General features: G+C 37.7%; 1 protein-coding gene across 4 annotated transcripts in view; it reads left to right on the forward strand.

The window, feature by feature from the left end:
- The window catches only part of SEPHS1 (selenophosphate synthetase 1), a 41,077-nt gene extending 29,378 nt beyond the window's left edge, over positions 1 to 11,699 (forward strand). For all 4 annotated transcript variants that reach the window (XM_036761162.1, XM_036761163.1, XM_036761164.1 and 1 more), the window contains exons 8-9: positions 6,343 to 6,555; positions 9,312 to 11,699. In XM_036761162.1, the coding sequence (XP_036617057.1) occupies positions 6,343 to 6,555; positions 9,312 to 9,526 (428 nt within the window). In that variant the 3' untranslated portion in view covers positions 9,527 to 11,699. The remainder of the gene's footprint in view (positions 1 to 6,342; positions 6,556 to 9,311) is intronic.
- Positions 11,700 to 23,876: the final 12,177 nt, after the last annotated feature.

The following is a 23,876-nucleotide window of genomic DNA, read 5'->3' on the forward strand; positions in this document are numbered from 1 at the left end:
CAAATGTGTGTATGTATGTATGTATATGTATATTCTTTTTTCCTTTGACTAGTTCAGATAAGAGTGAGATTCAAGTGTCAGCTGCTCCTCCTAAATTTCCTCTTCCTTGCTTGTATTGATGTCTGCTTTTGCACCCCAATTATGTGAAATAATTTTCCCTAATCTTCCTTTCCTTCCCCCACCCTACTGTCTTCTCTTCTCCTTGCATTTTATAATCACATAGACATAATAGAGCCACTCCTGGACCTTGTCTAATTAGACTCCTATGACTCCTGATGAGAATAGCGTTCAGAGGAGACACATGTATCATTTCCCCATATTTGAATGTAAGCAGTTTCTTTGTTTAGTCTCTTTTAACTGTTCATTTGTGTTTATCTTTTTATGCTTCTTTTAACTTCTCTGAACTTCACAGTTTCTACATAGCTCTGTTCTTTTCAACAGGAATGCATAGACATTCTCTATTTCATTTTTTCCCCCTGTAGGATTATACTTAGTTTTTCTAGTTAAGTTATTCTTGATCATAAACCTCTATCATCTTTATCTTATGGAATATTATATTCCAAGCTCCAAGATTGGTGGTTGCTAAAATTGTGTGTGATCCTGACTGTGGATCCTTCGGTACTTGAATTCTTTATTTCAGGGTGTTTGGCTGTATTTTTTCTTTGCTTTGGAAGCACTGGATTTTAGTTAAAATATTCCTAGGAGTTTTCCTTTTGGGGGTTTCTTTCAGGAGGTGATCAGTGGATTCTTTCTATTTCTGCTTTGCCCTCTGATTCTATGAGATCTGGACAGTTTTCTCTTAAGATTTCTTGAAATGTGATGTATAAGCTCTTTTGATTGTGGTGTTTAGGTAGCCCATTGACTCTTAAATTTATTTCTTCTCAATCTATTTTTTAGGGTAATTTTTGCTACAAGATGCTTTATGTTTTCTTCTATTTTTTCCGTGTTTTTTTATATTGTTTTTAATTATTGTTTTTATTATTTCTTGTTCTTATGAATTATTCTTTTCTCTTTGGTCCATTCTGATTTTCAGGGCATTTGATGCTTGGCTAAGATTTTGTACCTCTTGTGCCAAACTATTAATTTCTGTTCCAGTTCTTTTTCCCATAGCTTTTATTTATTTTCCAATTTTTTCTTCTAGTACCTTCATTTCATTTATTTAAAAAAGAATATCCTAACTCTTTAAAAAGCACTTTATTTCTTCAAGGAATTCTAATTGAATCTGTGCCAAAACTTTGTTTTTCTTTGAGACTTTGCTTGTAGATGTTTTGGAGTCATTCTTTTCTTCTTGGTTTATGTCTTGTGTGACCCTGCTGCCTTTTTTTTTTTCAGCATTGATTTTCACAAGGGTTTGAATTACAAATTTTCTCCCCATTTCTACCCTCCCCCCTACTCCAAGATGGCATATATTCTGGTTGCCCCATTCCCCAGTCAGCCCTCCCTTCTGTCACCCCACTCCCCCCCCCCAACCCGTTTTCCCTTACTTTCTTGTAGGGCAAGATAAATTTCTGTGCCCCATTGCCTGTATATCTTATTTCCTAGTTGCATGTAAAAACTCTTTTTTTGAACATGTGTTTTTAAAACTTTGAGTTCCAAATTCTCTCCCCTCTTCCCTCCTCACCCACCCTCCCTAAGAAGTCAAGCAATTCAACATAGGCCACATGTGTATCATTATGTAAAACCCTTCCACAATACTCATGTTGTGAAAGACTGATTATATTTTGTTCCTTTCTATCCTATGCCCCTTTATTCAGTTTTCTCCCTTGACCCTGTCCCTTTTCAAAAGTGTTTACTTTTGATTACCTCCTCCCCCTATCTGCCCTCCCTTCTATTGTCCCCCCTTTTTTATCTCCTTCCTCCTTCTTTCCTGTGGGGTAAGATACCCAATTGAGTGTGTATGTTATTCCTTCCTCAGGTCAAATCCAATGAGAGCAAGATTCACTCATTCTCCCTCACCTTCCCCCTCTTGCCTTTCTATGGAACTGCTTTTTCTTGCCACTTTCATGCGAGATAATTTACCCCATTCCATCTCTCCCTTTCTCCCTCTACCAGTATATTCCTCTCTCATCCCTTAATTTTATTTTTTTAAGATATCATCCCTTCATATTCAACTCACCCTGTGCCCTCTCTCTCTCTTACTCACTCCCTCTCTCTCTATATATATATATCTATATCTATTCCCTTCAGCTACCCTAATACTAAGGTCTCATGAATTATACACATCATCTTTCCATGTAGGAATGTAAACAAAACAGTTCAACTTTAGTAAGTTCCTTGTGATTTCTCTTTCTTGTTTACCTTTTTATGCTTTTCTTGATTCTTGTGTTTGAAAGTCAAATTTTATATTCGGCTCTGGTCTTTTCACTGAGAAAGCTTGAAAGCCCTCACGCTGGGCTCTGCTCTGCTCCCAGGTTCGTGCGATAGACCTTACCAAGCAACCATCCAGGTTGTCCTGGGCTGGAGTCCTGCTTCCCTCTGCTATTTTGTGGGTTCTACAGTTCTAGAATTTGTTCAGAGCCATTTTTATAGGTGTTTGGAGGGACCTGAGCGGGGAGCTCACTCAGGTCCCTGCTTTTCAGCTGCCATCTTGGCTCTGCCCCTTCCTGCCACCCTTCCTATGGTGGGATTCTTTTTTATTCGGACTTCAGACTTTATGTTAGGTCTGGACTCTGCCCACTTCTTGGAAAAGGTTTAGGCTTATCCTGTTGCTGCTTTTTGTGAATGTTGTGTTATTCCAGGATCTCAGGGACAGCTCAGCATAAGGGTCTGCAAGCTGGTCCCCAAATGATGTGAAGGTAAACTGATTTGCTTTTGAAAAGGTAAACACAAATAAAAATGACCTTTCAGTGTTTCCAAAGTGATCTAACACACGGCAAAAAAGTCTGGTTTCGGGCCTGTGGTCTAAACTTGCAAATTTCTGATCTGGATGTGGGTCTGAGCAACCGACTCAAACAGCTAATCTCCTGCTGGACTCTTAGCCAACTGGAGCCAGCTGGAAAGCTCTGATGGTTCAGAGTGACAGAACTGCTGCCTCCCCTTTGGTCTGGGATTTCTGCCCTGGTTATTCTTCTGCAGACTTCAGCTTAGTCTAGAACCTGGGACTTAGACCCTGCTCAGCTCCTGGCATCTCTGCTACTGCTTGCTTCGGAACTTGCTCCTTGCTTGGTACATAGCCTACCACCAGCAACCAGTCTTACCACAGAACACCACCCCTATGTGCAGGTATCCCTTTTGGTCCACTTTGGATCTCTGACCTGAAACTGAAAAGTGGGTGACATAATTGCCGGTTGGCACCTGTTGTTGTCAAGGTGCCCAGTATGGGTCTGGGACCTCCTCTTGTCCTGGCATACAGTTGCTCTGTGGATGCTGGAGTGCTTTTCTTGCCTGTTCTTGGCCAAACCTAGTCTCTAGTGTCCACAGACCTCTCCATCTGCTTCCTGTCCTGACCCGGGCTGGAAAATAACTCGCTGTACCTTTTTCTTGGATTTTACCATCAATGTTCAAACCAGTGCATTTTCTAAATCTATTTGAAGGAGTTGGGTTGAGGAAGGAAGCCCACTATATTTCTTTCTACTATTCTGCCATGTTGGCTCTGCCTCCCCACAAATTACTTTCTAATTGATATTAACTATGTGTGTGTGTGTGTGTTTGTGTGTATACATATACATATATATATATATATATATATATATATATATATATATATATATATATGTATACATAGAAGTCCTTGCCCTTAAAATGAGAGTGATAATTATTTTACATAATGTTTTAAAGTTTGTGAAGTGCTTTACATATATTACCTCATTGGCAATAATATCTCATAGTAATTCTGTGAGATAGTTGGCCTCTGGTGGTATTATCCCTATTTTTCGTTTGTTTGTTTTGGAGGGGGGAAGGCAGGGCAATTGGGGTTGAGTGACTTGCCCCAGGTCGCACAGCTAGTAAGTGTGTCAAGTGTCTGGGGTGGAATTTGAACTCAGGTCCTCCTGACTCCAGGACCGGTGCTCTACTCACTGCGCCACCTAGCTGCCACCTATCCCTGTGTCTTTAGATGAGGACATGGAGGCTCAGAGATTGCCAGTGTCTTGTCCATGGTCATACAGCTATTAAGTAATGGAGGAAGGATTTGAGCCTATAACAGTCTCCTGGCTCGATGTCCAGGAATATCCACTGTTGTGATGCCTCTCTAGGGATTGTTTCCAGAGTTCTTCCCAGCTCTCCTCTTTTACTTCTAAGTTTCAAAAACATTATAAGAACTATGAAAATAGAAATCACTATCAACTTTGTCTCTTGTGTTTCCTTTTCCCTGTTTTTACTTTAATAAATTGCTTTTTTAAATAACAGTTTATCTTTTATTTTTAATTAAGAAACAGCTTTTTAGCTTAGTGGATAGAATACTCACTTGAAGTCAGGAAGAACCTGAGTTTGAATCTTATCTTAGTCACTTACTAGAAGTGTGACCCTGGGCAAGTAATTTAACTTCTCTCAGACTTACTTTCCCCATTTGCAAAACAGGGATAAGGCCATCCACTTCACCGAATTATTATGAGGCTCAGGTGAAATAATATATGTAAACCCTCTTTGCAAACTTTAAAGTGCCATGTAAATCTTAGCTATTAATTTTTTTAAATTATCTGATTCTTTTCATAAGGTTTCATTTTCTTCTTCAGGACTCCAAATTCCTGATTGATGCTCCTTCCCAACACCTTCCCCCCTAGTAACTCACAGTTTAGTTTTTCTGAACTTCTAATAGTTTTCTCTCAAGGCAGATAAATCTTAATTATTAGTTAACAGTTTTTTTAAAATGTTTTTTGAGTGTCAAATGATATCTTTATTGTTTTTCACTGGATTATTTGCTGAGATTTAGACACTTAAGAAGCCCTGTATTGGGGAAAAGAATACAGTCAGTACCTCACTATAGACATTCCTATTACTGACTTGGTCTCTTGATAATGGATACTTCTCTCTACTAGTATCCTACTTTTAATTCCTCATTGTGGAGAGATGACTCTCAAGTGCTGTATCAGTGAAGCAGAGCCTCTGGCTGATCTACACGACTACTCTGTTACTTCTGACAAAGCCTATCCAACTGGAAAGATTTCAGGTGCAGACTCAAAATTGGACTGTATGTCTGTTGCCTAAGGACCAGTACAGTTAAGTTGAAAGAGTCCCATCATCAGAGAGTTGGTCAAAAGGTGACCTTTTTTGACAGTGCATCTCATGACCAACTATTCCACTATTGAGTAGTAATATCCTCAACCTACTTTTGTGGAACAGAATATACTTTTGTGGAATAAGTGTTCACACATGTAGAACTATAGATTTTTGAGATAGAACTGCTTTTAGAGAGATAATGAAACATTTTCATCCTCTTCGTAGAGAGATGGGGAGTATTTTAGACACAGAATGGGGCTTATATTGTCAAGTGTGGTCAATGTACTCGTTTGTTGTGCTGTAACTCTTATCACAAGGGTATTTGGGGATGGGGGAATGATAGTGAAATTAAAAGAAGAAACAATACAATTTGTTTTCAAAAGCATAGCTCCCTTTGTGATCTCTTATTCTGTAAGTATAAGAGATAATTGTAAAAAACTTATAAAATCCAAGTCAGGGTTTTACAAAGTCATAATCATACCTTATTTGTAATTCTACCTGTTCTACTACTGGGAAAGTAACCTGAATGGACTATGCCTAAACTGTTTAAACATAATAATAATTAGGACTATTATATTTATGACCTCATTCAGATTAAAAGGTCATCTGGGATTTAGAGTTGGAAGGATTTTAGAAATAATTTGGTCCAAATTCTTCATTTACAGATGAAGAAGCTTAGCTGCAGAAAGGGGAAATGATTTGCCCAAGATCACACAGCTAGTAAGAGGCAGTAAACAGATTGAAACCCATGTGCTCTGATGCCAAATTCTTTTTCCAGTCTGCATTTTAGGAAACGTTACTACAAAAACAGCTTAATTTTGTGTTATCTTATATTTAAAGATGTTCTACGTAGTCTTTTGTTCCATCATCTCCTGAAGTTTAATCTTTCATAAATTCTTTACAAATTTTAAATCTGTGAATTACTAGTGATTAAAATTGTTTTTCCTAAGTTTAACATACAAGGTAGAAAACTAGGTCCAAGATTTTTTTATTTAGTTTGTTTTTGAAGAGGGACAACAGGGGAAAGCATGTGAATTTTGTGCCAACTACCTGTCAAATGAGAACTCTTAAGTCTAGCAGCCCATATATGATTTTGAGTTGAGAGGAAACATAGCAAATTTGGTCTTTTTATCAGATAACCAAATACATGTAATTAGTGGCATCTTTTGTTTTTTTCTCTTTTAGCTGCCGGACTTATGCACACTTTTAATGCGCATGCAGCCACGGACATCACAGGGTTTGGGATCTTGGGCCACGCACAGAACCTTGCTAAGCAACAGAGGAATGAAGTGTCCTTTGTCATCCACAATCTTCCAGTGTTGGCCAAGATGGCTGCTGTTAGTAAGGCCTGTGGAAACATGTTTGGCCTTATGCATGGAACCTGCCCAGAGACATCAGGTGAGGCTACTTGGCACATTTTGCCTGTCGCTAATGAGATCAAAGACATTGATTCAGTTTCTGGGTGGAACAGCGTCTTTAGCTTTACTCTGTGCTATGACTAAACTGGACCCTTATAGCTCTGGTCTTACAATTGCATGCTTTTCATATGGATTTCTAGGTTTTGGTGATGTTCGTTGGAGAGGTGAAAAAATGAGTCAAGAGTGTGGGTGGCTCAATCCAAATTTATCACTAATGCTGGCAAACCTCAAAACTCACATTTCATTCTGATGGTGGGTCAGTGGGATTATATTTGTCTTTTTTTTTTTTAAAGGCATATTGCTTTGTGTACCAGGAAATTCTATGGAAACTTCAGGGACCAATATAGAAGCAAAAGACATGATTATTGATGTCACTTTTTTTGATGAAAGATAAGTAGATGTCCTTGAGCTTCTTTATAGTTTGAGGGTCAAATGTACCTCTCCTGTGGCTTTGTAAGGCAGTTAAGGTGCTTCAACTTCTCTCATGAAGCAGAAGGTGGTTTGTGATGACTGAGTTATCCTTAGAAACCTGGTCTTGAATTGGTTAGTCAGAATCCCACAGATACTCCTTATAGAAATGATCCTCTGCTATAGTACTAGGCTAGAAGGAGACTCTAAGCCTCAGATTGTAAAATGTGTTTTTTCTGGAAAACTCATCTAGTGTTATTCCCTCTCCATCTGCTTCTTTTCCCCATTTCCTGATTATACTTTTTCATCTTTTAAGTCTTCTTGTTCCTCCCTCTTTGTTTCTTCATGCTGTTTTCAGTGACCATGACTGTTCTTTTTCCAAGCCCATGTAAAGACAGATACAAGGCACATTGAGATGACTTGTTTTTTTAAGAAATTCTGACAGGCTACGTTAGACATCAACTTTTCTAGTAGTCTTCCTAGTGTTACTAAAACTTGGAGCACTTAAACAGTTCTTATCTTAGAAAACTACCAGCAAATTAAACTTTGTTTTCCCTAGTCAGAATTAATAAAATTATTTTCAGCACTTTTTCTGTGGAAATGTAATTTTTAAAAAAGATTGGTTTGTATTTGTTTTACTGTTTTTGGATCTTGGGATGGCAGTGAAATAAATATCCAATAAAAACAGGTGGGTTAGCAGATTTGGGATGGTGTTTATATGACTAGCGAAGCTAGGCAGGTAAGTTTCTTGTAATGCCGCTGATTCTATAACAGTTTCTTCGGCCAGTTCCTAGCAGACAGGGAGAAGAACCCCCGGATGTATCTTAGGGTTGTTATTAGTTTGAGACATAGGCACATTGGCTGTTAGAATTGAAAGAGAATTTAGAGATCATCTAGTTCAACTCCCTCATTTTACAGGTGAGAAAACGGAAGCCCACAGAGGCGAGGTGAATACCCAAGATAAGGCACACAGGTACAGAGCATTAGAACAAGGGCTGGACCTGAGTCCCTTGACCCTCACATTAGTCTTTAATTTACTCCGATTTTTAGAAAATAGATTTTCAGGTATATTTTAAGGTAAGATACTTTTACAGAAAATCAAAATGAGGTGAAATCAATCAACAGGCATTTATTGAGCGCTTACCATGTCAGGCATTGTGCTAAGTTTTGGGGATACAAAGAAAAAGCAAAGGCAGCTCCTGCCCTCAAGAAGCATACATTCTGATGGGGGAGACAACATGTACATACAAGACACATGCAGAATAGTTAAAAAGTAACCTTAGACAGGAAAACACCAGCATATATATATGTGATAAATGTGATATATGTGTTAAAGATAGTTGTGGAGTCATCAAGGCAGAGGTTAGGAGAGAAAGCATTCTAGGCATGGGGTTATATTCAAAGACAGGGAGATAGTAAAGGGAACATTGGAGTGGTGGCATCTTTTAGAGAAGATGAGAAATGATGAGATAGGATCAAAGGTACATGCATAAGGGTTGGCCTTGGAGAACAGACTAAAGTGAAGGAGGAAATAGTGGAGATTGTGTCATGTGGGAAAAGGGAGCTCTTAGCAAATGGCCTCAAATTTTTCAATTGAATATGAGGTATGGTTTTCACTTGTCAGGAGAGGGGGGAGGTGGGAGAGTGGTGCCATACAAAGTTTGAAGGGAGAAGAAAAGGTATGGATGTCATGAGTGAGATGGGATAGGAAGTCATTTGTGGGTATAGTAGGATTGTTTTTCTCCAGTGAGTACACAGTTGAGATTGCTTAGCATAAATTTTCAATTGACCACCTCTGATTTCATTATTTCCTCCAGTTTCATTTAGCAATATATGAGTATGAGCCAAGAGTTTGGATGGTGGGAATGATCCCCCATTGATGTTTAGTAAGGACAGAGGAACTAGAGATTCAAGAGAAGAGAATTATTTAGAATTAAAAGAATTAACTTTGGTTTTTTGTTTCATTTTTATTTTAATCATAAACCAGAAAAAATAGATAATAGTCCAAATTCTGTAACTCAGCGCCCAAATACACCACATTTACCTGTACAGTTTCATGAAAGGTTTCCAAAATTAAAGAGCCTCCAAATTCTATAATTTCATCAGAAAATGGCTAAATAAAATGAAAATTTGTTGTAGAAGGAAAGGCAGAACAGCCTACGTGCCTCAGCTTAAGGAAAATAAAAGAAACATGCTTCATAGAACAGAAAAGTTGATTTGTATTCAGTTTATTTCTCTGCAAATAGCTGAAGAGGGTAAAGAGCACAGAAATACTTGGTTACTCAGAAATAGTCAAAAACTAACGAATGATCCTTTTTTCTTTGCCAGGAGGCCTTCTGATCTGTTTACCACGTGAGCAGGCCGCTCGATTCTGCGCAGAGATTAAGTCCCCAAAATATGGGGAAGGTCACCAAGCATGGATTATTGGGATTGTAGAGAAAGGCAACCGTACAGCCAGAATTATAGACAAACCCCGGATCATCGAAGTAGCACCACAAGTGGCCACCCAAAATGTGAATCCCACGCCTGGTGCCACCTCTTAATCTAGACAAAAATAGCTATTTGGTTTTGTTTTTAAATAGATCTATTCCTTTATCATCATTACAATTAAAGACTGTAAAAAAAATCTCATTGTGTCTACGCATCTGGTGACCTTAGGTCAGTTTGTGAGTGGATGCAATTAATAAAATAAAATCCATTGCCTTTTTTTCCTGTTACATTAACTGAAGATGCACCTAATCTTGAGGCAGCTTCTGAGTTGAGAATTATATTGTTATCCAATACTGTTGATTCATTTTGAATCTTTAGACACTTATCTCTCGCCGCATAGGCTCTTTTTAAAGGTGCTTTCACGTAGCACAGACATTACCAGTAGTAGTGTCATTTAGCAGTTTGTGTCATTACATGTATATTTATCATTATAAGTCTAATAATTTTTTGATGTCTTGAATGGTATTCTGGAAAGGCAGAATGGGTAGGTGACACAGTGGGTATACCCGTAGTAGTAAGAGGGTTGCATGATTACTTTCAGTCTTTTATTTGTAAAGTCTAGTCTTATGATCCAAGAGCATCTCTCCAACCCTGGATTTAGTAGTGCACTCAGTTAAATAAGGCAAGTGCTTAACTCTGCATGGAAAGCACTTTGAAGTTGAAGGAGAAATTTTCATTTCATATTTGTAGACCTTATAATATTTACTGTAATATCAATAATTGTTTTCTTTATTAAAAGGGGGGAAAATTGCTAACTTTTTGCAATATAATTGGATGTGCTATAGTGCAGCAAGCAATTGCCGACCAAAAGGGGATTAATGTATAATATTCATTTACAATTCAGTATATAATTAACTACACAAATAATTTTTAAATATAATCAATAATAAAAAGACTGTTCTGTGGATGGTAGTGTTTAATACATTTTATATTTTGTATAGTGGTTACAGATCTTCGTTTTCTTAAAAATCAGCAGCTGTTTAGCATAATTCTTAGCATTATTTTGTCCTTTTCTCCAATACTTTTTGTGCACGCTTTTTGTGATCTGTGTTAAAATCTACAATGCCAACATTGCAGCTTGAACTTAAAACTTGTTATTCAAATAAATATTTAATTTTTTTTTATTGCTCTTGTATAAGCAGATACCCTTTTTAGTTTTGTTTTGGAGGGAGTTGGGAGGGTTTTGCTTAAAATCTAGTTCCCTCCAATAAATTGTACTTTAGTTTTATAGAAGTTTTAAATTTTATGTGAGGCATTTGTTCTTTGATTCAATTTTAGAGCTCAAGGTTAAGGGTATCACCTTTTTGTTAAAAAAGTATTTTATGTGTCCCGAAAACAGATTTTCTTGTATTAGGTTTTCCTGATCATTTTGAAGGGATTTCTGCCGATAGCACAAGAGGATTGAATCTTGAAATGTGTGTCTTCCTGAATGAAGCATCAGCATGTCTTTGGAAAACGACCTGCCCACAGGCACCACAAGCACTACCGACCTTTTCAGAGAATAAACTGTGAAGCTGACCTCCTTCAGAGAAAAGACAGTAGCTCGTACAGGCATAGCAGTGGGACTCTAGCCAGAATTCTAGTGTACAGAGCTGGTATTTACTGGAGTAGTTTCATCGAAACGTACAGATAATGTCATGAATTGCTGCATAGCAAAAGCTAGACAGATAAAGTGGCCTTCCTAAAAAATGGTGCTAGAACTCAGATAAAACCGGAATATTTTCAAACCTTCCCCCTCAAAAAAAGAATATTATGGATTCCTAAATTTGAGTTGTTCTTAAAATGAAAGCTTTTTGTAATTATCCTGATGTTTTTCGTTTTTGGCAGGCTTTCTTTGAAGGCAAGAGCTAACAACTTAATGTGATGGTTCAGGTTATTTTACCAGTAAAATGAAGATGGACACTTTGAAGTCCAGTTAATGGTGTTTTAGGAGAAAATTTCTCACAGAGATTGTTGGGGGAAGATAGGGAAAACGTAGAAATAAATCAAAGAGTACAAGGTCTAATAAAATACTTGGAGCTAGGTGTCTTTTGGTTTTTTTTAATTCTATGACCATCTTGTACAACAACCCTACTCAATATCTGGATGGTTTGTCTCCTCAACCATGTCTGGTATGTTGAAATGATACCTGAAGAAATCAAGTAGCTCTAATTGTATCAGTCTTTATGCACAACCTGACCTTTCATGGTGTAAATGTGCCTTTAATAAATAAATATATTGCATATACTTCCAAGGATCTGTGGTTTTATCAGTGTGGATATTCCACCAATACAGATCTCTGACTGACTAAACAGGCCTTCCCACCTAACCCTAACACCCCATCTCCCTCTGCTCCCCAGTTTATAAGAGAGCCTTTAGGAGTTGCCATTCCTGACGTTTCTTACCCTGCAGCCGGACTGGTAATGAACCTCTTCAAACTTAACTGTAATGTTCCTGTGGAGGTAGACATTTAAGTTCATTAAAGGGGCCATACTGATAGTTTGGTAGAACTTGGAAAAAGCTTCTGTTCTGCTAGCATACCTTTGAAATGTGCAGGGGTACTTACACCATACTGAGACATCAGAGTGGGCCTGTATATTGTTGGTGAGATTTGTAAAGGTATGTTATTTGTCATAAAATGAATGATTGTGTAATAATTGGTAAGAGTTTTACTTCCCAGGCTCACTGTAAAACTTAATTAGGACTTGTATTCTTTCTCCAAAAGTGAATCTATTATAATACTGAAGATACTACATTGTGATTGAACCCAGTAGTCTGTCATGGGGAATATTGTCAAGGTAGAAGAGGCTTGATGATTTAGTGGTGATTTAGTCTATTCTCTGGTAAATGAGAATTATATTTACTCTGGAGTGTTTGTTCACATAATCTTTCCATAGCTAACCATTTGAAGATTTTAAATGTTCATTAAAGTGTAACTGTTTTAGTTTAGTAAAAGTATAATGGTCACTTTTTTAGTAAAATGAACAGTGTAAAATGCACATTAGTAAAATGCCCTAGTATGATAGGGCATTTTAGATCTGCAAGCCTTAAGACCAAGAAGTTTATGGATTGAAGATTATTCTGTTTTAAAAGCGTTAGCCAAGAGCTCATAGTCTGAAATGTAGTACAAGTACATCCATTTGTAATACACGAGGAGAAAGACTAGATAATACCTTACTCTCCCTTTCCCTATCATATTTTAAGGATACCTTCATTTCTTTTTCAGAAGTAGAATGAATGTAGATGTTGGATTTGCTCTCCAAATCTGCTAGGTGAATTTATTTATTTTAGAGGGAGGGTGGGGAGGGCAGGGTAATTGGGATTAAGTGACTTGCCCAAGGTCACACAGCTAGTAAGTGTGTCAAGTGTCTGAGGCTGAATTTGAACTCGGGTCCTGATTCCAGGACTGGTGCTCTACTCTCTGCACCACCCAGCTGTTCCTGCTCTCCAATTCTTCCACTTACATTAACTTTTATACATGATTCTACCTGATGATTATTTCTCCGTCACCCGCCTATACCATTTCCCTTTTTCAGGATGGATAGCAGTTGAAGAGAGAGCACATTTTTTGTCTACAACTGTTTCTATACAGCTAGAATATACTTACTTAGGGAACTCCATGTATGAGCCAGCCATTCAGTAGGGAAATGAGAAGTCCTAAGGCCCAGACTTTAATCTTGAACGAGATAATTTTCCTGTGCTTCCATCTCTTCTGAAATGTGAAAAGAAAAATCATCCTACAAGAAGAAAAGAAGGGTAAGTGACAAATACGTTGCATGAACCCTTTTTTATATGATGTCTTGCCTATAGTATTGAAAACTATCTTTTATAGATGTAGAATAAGATGGGAAATTGGCTCACTACCAACTAATTCATTTCAAAAAGCAGCCAGAGCCTGAGCTATTACTAAGACAGTGACAGAGTGTTAATGACTGCTACAAGTGATGGCAAAAAGGTTTATCATTTTCTTCATGAGAAAGATGAGCAACTATGCTTTTGAACCAGGTCATTTCTTCTGTGTTAACTGTAGAATTTCTTTGTTGATGGAAACTAGCATTTACTTAGTTTTGGTATAGCGATCTTCCTAAGCTCGGAGATTTAGAGCTGCAAGGAACTGCAAAGGCTATCTGTTCCAACCCCTTCATTTCACAGAGGAGGAAACTGAGGCAAAAGAGGACCCTTGTCACATAGGTTATAACTGTCAGAGCTCATATTTGAACCCAGAACCTCTAACTCCAAATCCATTGTTCCTTCCATGGCACCTTGGTGCCTCTCAGGCTTCTTAATAGGCTAGGGCCACTAGGCATAATAAGTAGCATGTATTGTAACAACTGGCATTAATCCCAGTTCAGTACTCTTTTTAAGTAGATCTTGTTTGGAGTAGAGGTCTCTTAATTATTTTCTGTCTTCTGATTTACTTTCCCTGAAAAGTGAAATTACAAATAAGCTTGTTCACTTGCCTATATTGTGTAAATTGTTAGTAAAAAGTCACTAACATTTATAGTTATTTTCCATAGCAAGCGTATCATTTTGATATGAGTGTAGGTGTTATTGTCTTTACTATTCAATGATAGCTACTAACAGTGTTTCCATGGGTGTGGCTGAAGAAAGAAGTTCCTAATCACCAGTCTTTTATGACTAGATAATACTAATAGATTAGGGTCATAGATCCAGAGCTGGAAGGGACCTCGTAAACTACTTAGTCCAACCCCTTGTTTTACAGATGAGGAAACAGAGACACAAGGAGGTTATGTGAGTTGTCCAGTGCTACACAGCTAGAGGTGTCGAATGTGGAAGTTAAAACCAGGTTCTCTAACTCCAATGTACTTTTCACTCTACAGGAGGACCCCTTAGCTAGAGGTAGTACCAGGTGGGACTGCCCATACCCAACTTTTCCTGCCAATGCTTCCTTTCCCTTTTCCCCAGGTCCTTCCTGGCTAAACATTGACCCTTCTTCCTTCTCTCCTACCACTCACTGCTAGAAGGAACTCAGGTTCACTCTTCACTCTGACCTTTGGTCCCACTCCCCAGTCCGTTGATGGTAGGGCAAACACTCTGATACCTCTAAAAGACTCCTGGACCTTTCTATCCACCCTTCAGCTGAGTTCTCTTATTGTGCTGTCTTCCCCAATTACAGTGTAAATTCCTAGACATCAGGGACTGCCCTTTTTTTCTACTTGTATTCTCAGCATGTAGTATACTGAGGATATGGTAAAAGCCTAATAAATGCTTTTTCATTCAGCCATTCATACCACAGTGCCTGTCATTTATGTAGTGCTTCAAGATTTATAGTCTTTCTTGAACAATCCTGAGGGGAAGGTAATAGGAGTCTTCTTATTTTCCTTTTTTTTTTAAAACAAACAAACAAACAAACAAATGAAGAACTGAAGCTCAGAGAGAGGCCTAGTACCTTGGTGGAGCCAGGTTTCAGAACTACGTCTTCCTAATTCAAATCCAGTGTTCTTTCCATGGTACTAACCTGCCTCCTGGCTACAGGAGAAAACTAGCTTTGGGGTTCTTTATATAGTCACTGCTATCCTAGTCCTAAATTCTTCTGGTGCTGCGCAAGGGATATACTGTACAAATATGAGGTTTGTCTTAAAGGCCACCATTGTGTTGGGTTCACCTCTTTATGCTTCATAGGCTGCAGGATGTTATTCAAGGAGCTGGTTTATCTTGCTGTGTATGGATTTGGGCCTTTTGCATGTCCGGTTAAAGCTATACATAAAGCACTTCCTTGCAAGTCCTGCTTTAATCAGTAACCATACTGCCTAATAGAACTGGGTTAGAGCATCAGCTTTGTCCACCTTTATTTATCTCATTCTATTCTCCCTTACATCTACTACATTCCAGTCAAACTGAACCATTCTCCATCTTGAGCCTGCCCCTTTGTGCTGCTTCTTACTCTGTTTCCTGTACCTAGACTGGACTTCTTACCCCATCCACCCACCATCTCTGTTTAAGTCTCTTAAATGTTGTTTTTCAAGCTTCAGCTTAGATGTATCCTCCAAGAAGACCTTATTTATCCCCACACCTTAAGTGTGACTTCTTCCAATTTCTCCTCGTATTCTTTCTTGAACTCTCCTTTGTACATATCTTCCTCTGTGTTGTATCATAGTTACTTGTGTACTTGGCCTTCCTCCTATTAGATTTAAAGTTTCTTGAGGGCAGGGCTTATATTTTATCTTTTTGCAGTTCTAGTACCTAGGACTTGAATTCTTGGTTGAATTAAATTGCTGGTTTGTTGATGTAAGGGCAATCAAAGTGGGATTTTTTTTGCTGTTATTTCTTTTGGAGTTAAGTTTCTGTAACACATTACGTGCTTAATGTAAGGTTAATTTAATTAACCATTAATCCAATTAAGTGCTAACCTTTAAGCTTCTTAGCACTGAGGCAATTAAGTGCTTTTGAGTCTTGCCTTTGATTGAATCAAGAGTTTTTGATTGGCAACAGTATATATTGCATTGCTTGGAGGGAGAGTGAAGGGGAAGAGAGAAGCAGAACTGAGAGAAGCAAGCATGAGAGGGCTAGGGGAACTTGCTTGCTTTCTAACAGAAAGAATGTTTGTGATGCTGGCACTCTGCTGGTCTGTGTTAATTTCTCAGGCAGAAATCCTGTCTGTTGGTCTGTGTTAACTTCTCAGACAGAAGTCCTGCCTGTTGGTCTGTTAATTTCTCAGACAGAAGTCCTATCTATTGGTCTTTTTGAGTGAATTGAGATGATGGTGCTGGTAATGTGTGTAAATATTGTTGTGGCCCTGTTAAGCTTTGTTTTCCCACAAACAGAAACTTTGAGCAGGAGCAGAAAGAACTTGGAGTGGAGCAGTTCCTGTGACCTGAGACAAGGAGAAAGAGCTGCCTGCCTATGAACGCAGGCACAAGCTGGGAGCAGTCGGCCCGTGGAGGAGGAACCATGGGGTTTGGAAGTCAGCCTCAAGTCAAGATAAAAGAGGACTTTACTTGGATATTCTGTATTGATGGAGGAGATTGTAATTTACTCTGACCTAGGGGTGGATGGTGTTTGTATTTTCTGGTACCCCTTAAGGATGATATGTTGTGCTAGGGAAGACCCTGGTCTGGGACCCCCTGATTGTATAAACAAGTATTTTGGGGAATGCTACTGAATGATGTTTTGCTTAAGGATGTTGCTATGAATGTTATGATTTAGTTTATTGACTAGTGTTTAGTTCTGAATAGAGAATTCATTATACAATGCAATTAGACCCTTAAAGTTATTCACAGCAGCAGTCCTCAGGTGTGCTGCCACAATAGGCTTTACAATTAACTGTACTATACATATCATTATTGGTGATTCTGGCTTTCTATGGAATGTATTTTGAAATAATCATTTAATATTTAAGTATGGCTGATTGGTAACACTAAAGAAGCCAGATGAGTAGCTGAAAAAGTATGGTAGGTCAGGATCTCTTACTTTTAAAGTGATCCATATGTCTTAGGTTGGAAGACTTATACCATTTGTGATAGTGTCTTATAGACATGCTTACTTTCTTGATTCGGTTTTCTTTTTGTCTATATGCAGTAAAATTTCAATTAACTAAATTGCATGGGAAATGAGGTATACTGGGGAACTGGCTCTGAACTAGACAATTCCTTTTCTTTGACCCTTGTTGAAAATATTTCTAAATTGTGCGAGATCATCAGAAAAGGAAGAGAGCTGATTGTAAAGCAAGAGTGAGAGATAACTGATAGACAGCCCCTATCTTTCACTGTACCCATGTCATTTCATGAGAACTAGAGGAAGGCCTCCAGCATGTTTAGTGACCCCTCAATCGAAGAGTTAACAGAGGATATAGTGTGACAAGAGTCACAACAGGATGAGAAGGTGTGGGTAGTTTTTGACCTGCACTGTTGGAGGAAGTACCCTCATCAGGAATATCACAAATTATCAAAGTATTGCAGTATGAGATCACTTATGGTAAATATAGGAGGTTGTTCACCCATTTTTCTGTTGTGTCCAACTCTTCATGATTGCATTTGGAGTATTCTTGGCAGAAATATTGGAGTGGTTTGCCATTTCCTTTTCCAACTCATTTTACGGATGAGGAAAGAGAGGCAAATAGGGGTAAGTGACTTGCCCAGGGTCACATAGCTAGTAAGTGTCTGAGGCTAGATTTGAACTCAGGAAAATGAGTCTTCCTGACTCCAGGCCTAGCATTCTATCCACTCTACCACCTAGCTGCCTGTACAAAATTATGTTTAAGAAAAAGGAATTTGAGGGAGAGTCACCAGCAGATGGAAAGATTGAGAAAGGTTTCAAGTAGGAGGTGATGGCATTTGAGCTGAGCTTATGGGATATTTATTTTGGATGATTATTCCAATGAATAAGTTAGAACTAATTAAAAACACTAGATTGACCCGGTAGTAAGGTTTTGACCACAGCAGAGAAGTGTCATCATCACTATACTTTTCAAAGAAATCAGGGTTGATACCTTTTGTACTTGCATTGATAAATCTGAATATAACTATACCTTATGGCAATTCTGGGTAGTTGTATTTGCATTCACTCTAATATTGTCATTGTAAAGTTTTCTTGTCAGTCGCTAAAGGGAACTCTTCATGAATAAACTCCTTTTATGTATGTAAGTACAATTAATGAAATCAACAATGATTATTTTATTTATTACAATGAAATGAAGTGAAATCAAAGATTTAGTCAACATTAGTGCAATGTATAGGGTTTTTTCATTTTAAATAATATTTTATTTTTCTCCCATTACGTGTAAAAACAACCTTCTGTTTTGGTTTTTTTTTTTTTTTTTGAGTTCCAAATTCTATCCCTTCCTCCTCTGCCCCCTTACCTGAGATGGTAAGTAATTGTATATGTTATACATATGCAGTAATGCAAAACATTTTCATATTAATCATTTTGTACAGGAAAACAAAGGAAAGAAAGAGAGACACAGACAAACACGGTGGGGCGGGGAGGGGATGTAATGTTAAGCAGGGTGGGACTTTTTTTTACTGTTTTCTCTTTGAGAATGCTAAAGTAATCAAGTACCTTTGATTAAGTCTTACTAGGTGCAGAGCCCCAGGCCCACATCCTTTTGCTGATCAGGTGTGAAGCCTTCAGGCCCTAAGAAGGGTATATAAATTCAGAGGTTAGCATTTTGTTTGGGGCTCACTCATTGGAAGAGTGTTGGTGTGGAGACTCTGGGTAGACTCCAGCTTTGAAAAAATGCAGATGTTGGTGCTTCTCTGATAATTATGTGTTGCTATGGATAGACTGGTTTGTGTTATTTGTTCTGTGATTTCTGTATTTGCTCTGAAGTTCAGGGTGCTGGCTTTTCCCCCTGAACTAAGTAAATGATATACATATGTTTGATTAAAGTGAGATTGTTAATCCCTTAAGGTTGCGTTCCTTAGAAAAGCAGATCAAAGAACCTGTGCTAGCAGCCTTCCTGTGTACTGGTGTTATTGGTCTTGCACAGCCACAGTAGTGCCTAGACACATTGTTGTTTCAGGGGAGGAAGGAAGGAAGGAAGGAAGGAAAAGCGAGAAAAAATAGTATGCTTTGGTCTGTATTCAGATGACATCAGTTCTTTCTCTGGAGGCAGATAGCATTTTTCATCATGAGTCCTTTGGGATTGTCTTGGATCATTGTATTGCTGAGAATAGCTAAGTCATTCACAGTTCTTCATCAAACAATATTGCTGTTACTGTGTACAGTGTTCTCCTGGTTCTGGTCACTTCACTTTGTATCAATTCATATAAGTCTTTCCATTTTTTTTCTGAAATCATCCTGCTTGTCATTTCCTATAGCATAATAATATTTCATTGCAATTATAAACCATAATTTGTTCAGCCATTCCCCAGTTGATGGGCATCCCCTCAATTTCCAGTTCTTGGCCACCACAAAAAGAGCTGCTATAACTATTTGTGTACAAATAGGTCTTCTCTCCCTACCTGCTTTTTAAAAAATCTTTTTGGGATACAGATCTATTAGTGGTACTGCTAGGTCAAAAGTTTGTAAACCTTTGGGTATAGTTCCAATTGCGCTCCAGAATGGTTGAATCAGTTTACAACTCTACCAACAGTGCATTAGTGTCCCGGTTTTCCCACATTCTCCTCCAACATTTGTCATTTTCCTTTTCTGTCATGTTAGCCAATCTGATATGTGTGAGGTGGTACCTCAGAGTTGTTTGAATTTACATTTCTCTAATCAATAGTGATTTAGAGCATTTTTATATGACTATAGATAGCTTTGATTTCTTTGTCTAAAAACTACTGTTTATAGCCTTTGACATTTATCAATTGGAGAATGACTTGAATTTTTGTAAAGTTGACTCAGTTCTCTATATATTTGAGAAATGAGGCCTTTATCAAAGATATTTTCTATAAATTTTTTCCCAGTTTTCTACTTTCCTTCTAATTTTGGTTGCATTAGTTTTGTTTGTGCAAAAACTTTTAAATATTATACTTATAATTTATATATTACATATAATTTATAATTATCCATTTTATATCCCATAATACTATCTCTTGTTTGGTCATAAATTCTTCCCTTAACCATAGACCTGACAGGTAAACTATTCAATGCTCTCCTAATTTGCTTTTTTGATATCATCCTTTATGTCTAAATCATGTATCCATTTTGACCTTATCTTGGTATACAGTGTGAGATATTGGTCTATACCTAATTTCTGCCATACTGTTTTCCAATTTTCCCAACAGTTTTTGTCAAATAATGAGTTTTTGTCCCAAAAGCTTGGATCTTTGGGTTTATCAGGCACTAAATTGTTATGGTCATTACTACAGTATATCATGTACCTAATATATTCCACTGATCCACCACTCTATTGCTTAGCCAGTATTAGATTGTTTTGATAATTACCACTTTATAATATAGTTTGAGATATGATATGGCTAGGCCACCTTCTTTCATAGTTTATTTTTCACTGATTCTCTTGATATTTTTGACCTTTTGTTATTTATTTTGTTATTTTTTTCTAGCTCTATAACATAATTTTTTGGTAGTTTAATTGGTATGGCTTCATGGGGAATTGCCTGGGGCACTGAGAAATCAATTACTTGAGGAGGGATACAGAGCCATGTGTCAAAGGAAGGATTTAATGAGGCTAGCTCTCTATCCATTATGACAAGTTGCCTCTCTAGTTTTATTTAATGTATTCTAAATAATTTTGTACAAGAACATAAGAAAGAGTATAGAAGTTGATTTCAGATTACGCTTCTCTTCCATGAGGAAATTTTTCCTACTCAACTAATTTTAAGAGGTGTCAGAAATCCTGAAGAGATTGTCCAGAAGCTTTTGTCCACTTACACATATACTCTGAAAGTAAACATATAAAAGGACCTGAAGGAAACCATGGGATAAGTTTATCCACTGGTCTGGTGGATGAATCTGAGAACAACCAAGCTTTGTATTAGGATAATTCTTCATACAGTCAAAGACATTCACAAACAATTGAGGCCTGAAAATGTGTCCCAAATTCTGCACATTCTAATTTGATAAAAACCTTAATTAATTTGAAGCCAATTAATGATATCAGCAATTAGCAATTACTGGGTTTTTTTGCTCCTCTTATAGGATCATAATAAATTACAACAAAATAAACTGGTATCAAGAATTTATTCAAGATTCCCTTGTTTCCAAAATATATACTGGTGCTAGTACTAATTCATTCACAAACATTTATTGTCCTCATCACTGCAGTAGGAAATGTGCAAAATTTAGGCACAAACACTGTTAGTTATAGCTAAATTAATGAACAATGATCATATATGTTAGAAATGGTAACCCTGATCTTCATTCATCAAAGAAAGATTCAGTTACATTTAACATTCTGTATTTTTATTTTGGACAGCTAGGTGGTACAGAGTACTGGGCCTGGAGTCTGGAAGATTCATCTTTCCGAGTTCAAATCTGGCCTCAGACACTTACTAGCTGTGTAAGCCTGGACAAGTCACTTAACCCAGTTTGCCTCAGTTTCCTCATCTGTAAAATGAGCTGGAAAAGGAAATGACAAACTACTCCAGTATCTTTGCCGAGAAAACCCTAAACGGTATCACAAAGAGTTGGACACGACAGAAAAACAACTGAACAACAACCTACTGTATTTACCATAAGTGATCTCATACTTCGATACTTTGATGATTTGTGATATCCCTGATGAGGGTACTCGCTCCAACAGTGCAGGTCAAATAATAGTAGTATAGCTAGGTCAAAGGTTATGATACAGAGTAACTTTAGAAGCATAGTTCCAAATTGTTTTCTCAAGGATCTGGGCCAATCAAAGCTCTACCAAAAGTGCATTTATTGTGCCTGTTTTTCCAGAGTCACTCTAAGATTTGCTGTTTTCCTGCTTTGGCAACTTTGCCAATTGGTGGATGTGAAATGGAACCTTAGAGTCCCTTCAATTTGAATTTCTATAATTATTAGTGATTTAGAGAATTTTTTTCATGTTTGTCATTGATAGCTTGGATTTGTTTCTTTGAAAACTGCCCATTATGTCAGTTCCTTGTATATCTTGGATATGAGACCTTTATCAGAGAAACATGCTATGAATGTTTTCTCCATTTACCTATTTCCCTATTAATTTTATTACATCAGACTTGTACAAAGTCTTCTATGAAATTTCATTACCTTAGATGTGTACAAAATTTTTTAAAATTTTAGGTAGCCAGATTTTTGTACAACTTTTTTTAATTTTTAAAAATTTATTTAATATATTTAGTTTTCAGCATTGATTTTCACAAGAGTTTGAATTACAAATTTTCTCCCTATTTCTACCCTCCTGCCCACTCCAAGATGGCGTACATTCTGGTTGTCCCATTCCCCAGTCAGCCTTCCCTTCTGTCACCCCACTCCCCTCAAATCCCAGATCAAAGAGAAAATACTGCAAGCAGTCAGAATGAAACAATTTGAATGTTGTGGAAACACAATCAGGATAGCACAAGATCTAGCAGCTTCTACATTAAGGGATGAAAGGGCTTGGAATATGATATTCGGGAGGTCAAAGGAGCTAGAATTAAAACCAAGAATCACCTACCCAGCAAAGCTGAGTATAATACTCCAAGGCAAAATATGGATTTTCAGTAAAATAGAGGACTTTCAAGCTTTCTCAGTGAAAAGACCAGAGCTGAATAGAAAATTTGACTTTCAAACACAAGAATCAAGAAAAGCATGAGAAGGTAAAGAAGAAAGAGAAATCACAAGGGATTTACTAAAGTGGAACTGTTTTGTTTACGTTCCTACATGGAAAGATGATGTGTGTAATTCGTGATACCTTTCTCAGTATTGTAGTTGAAGGGAATATACATATATATAGACAGAGGGCACAGGGTGAGTTGAATATGAAGGGGTGATATCTAAAAAAATAAAATAAAATTAAGGGATGAGAGAGGACTATATTGAAAGAGGGAAAAAGGGAGAGATAGAATGGGGTAAATTATCTCACATAAAAGTGGCAAGAAAAAGCAGTTCTGTAGGAAGGGAAGAGGGGACAGTTGAGGGGGAATGAGTGAATCTTGCTCTCATATTACACTTGAGAAGTGAATAACATACACACTCAATTGGGTATCTTACACCGCAGGAAAGTAAGGGGAAGGGGATAAGAAAGGGGGGACAATAGAAGGGACGGCAGATAGGGGGAAGAAGTAATCAAAAGCAAACACTTGAAAAGGGACAGGGTCAAGGGAGAAAAATAAAGGGGAACAGGATATAATGGAGGGAAATATATTTAGTCTTTCACAACATGACTATTTACGCAGTGTTTTGCCTAACGATACATGTGTGGCCTATGTTGAATTGCTTGCCTTCTTAGGGAGGGTGAGTGGGGAGGGAAGAGGGGAGATAATTTGGAATTCCAAGTTTTAAAAGCAGATGCTCAAAAAAAAAAGTTGTTTTTGCAAGCAACTGGGGAATAAGATATACAGGCAATAGGGCACAGAAATCTATCTTGCCCTACAAGAAAGGGGAAAAGGGATGGGTGGGGAGTGGAGTGACAGAAGGGAGGGCTGACTGGGGAATGGGGCAATCAGAATATATGCCATCTTGGAGTGGGGGGCAGGGTAAAAATGGGGAGAGAATTTGTAATTCAAAATCTTGTGGAAATCAATCCTGAAAACTAAAAAAAAAAAAATTAAATAATAATTAAGTATGGAATTAAAAAAAAGAAGTGTACGAGGAAAAACTTAGTGGAGGGGGAAATGGTAATGGGACCAGGCAGCTCTTGAAAGTCACTCACGTATAAACCGATTCAAGGAGGGGAAATATATATATACACACTCCGTTGGTATAGAAATCTTACCCAACAGGAAAGTAGAAGGGAAAAGGAGGGTGATGAAAGGGAGGGCAGACAAAGGAAGGCAGTGCTCATAAGCAAAAATAAACTTTAGACGAGAGACAGGAGAGAGAGAGAATGAGAGAATAAACAGAAGAAAACAG

Source organism: Trichosurus vulpecula, chromosome 5, assembly GCF_011100635.1.
Source record: "Trichosurus vulpecula isolate mTriVul1 chromosome 5, mTriVul1.pri, whole genome shotgun sequence".
Taxonomy (NCBI): domain Eukaryota; kingdom Metazoa; phylum Chordata; class Mammalia; order Diprotodontia; family Phalangeridae; genus Trichosurus; species Trichosurus vulpecula.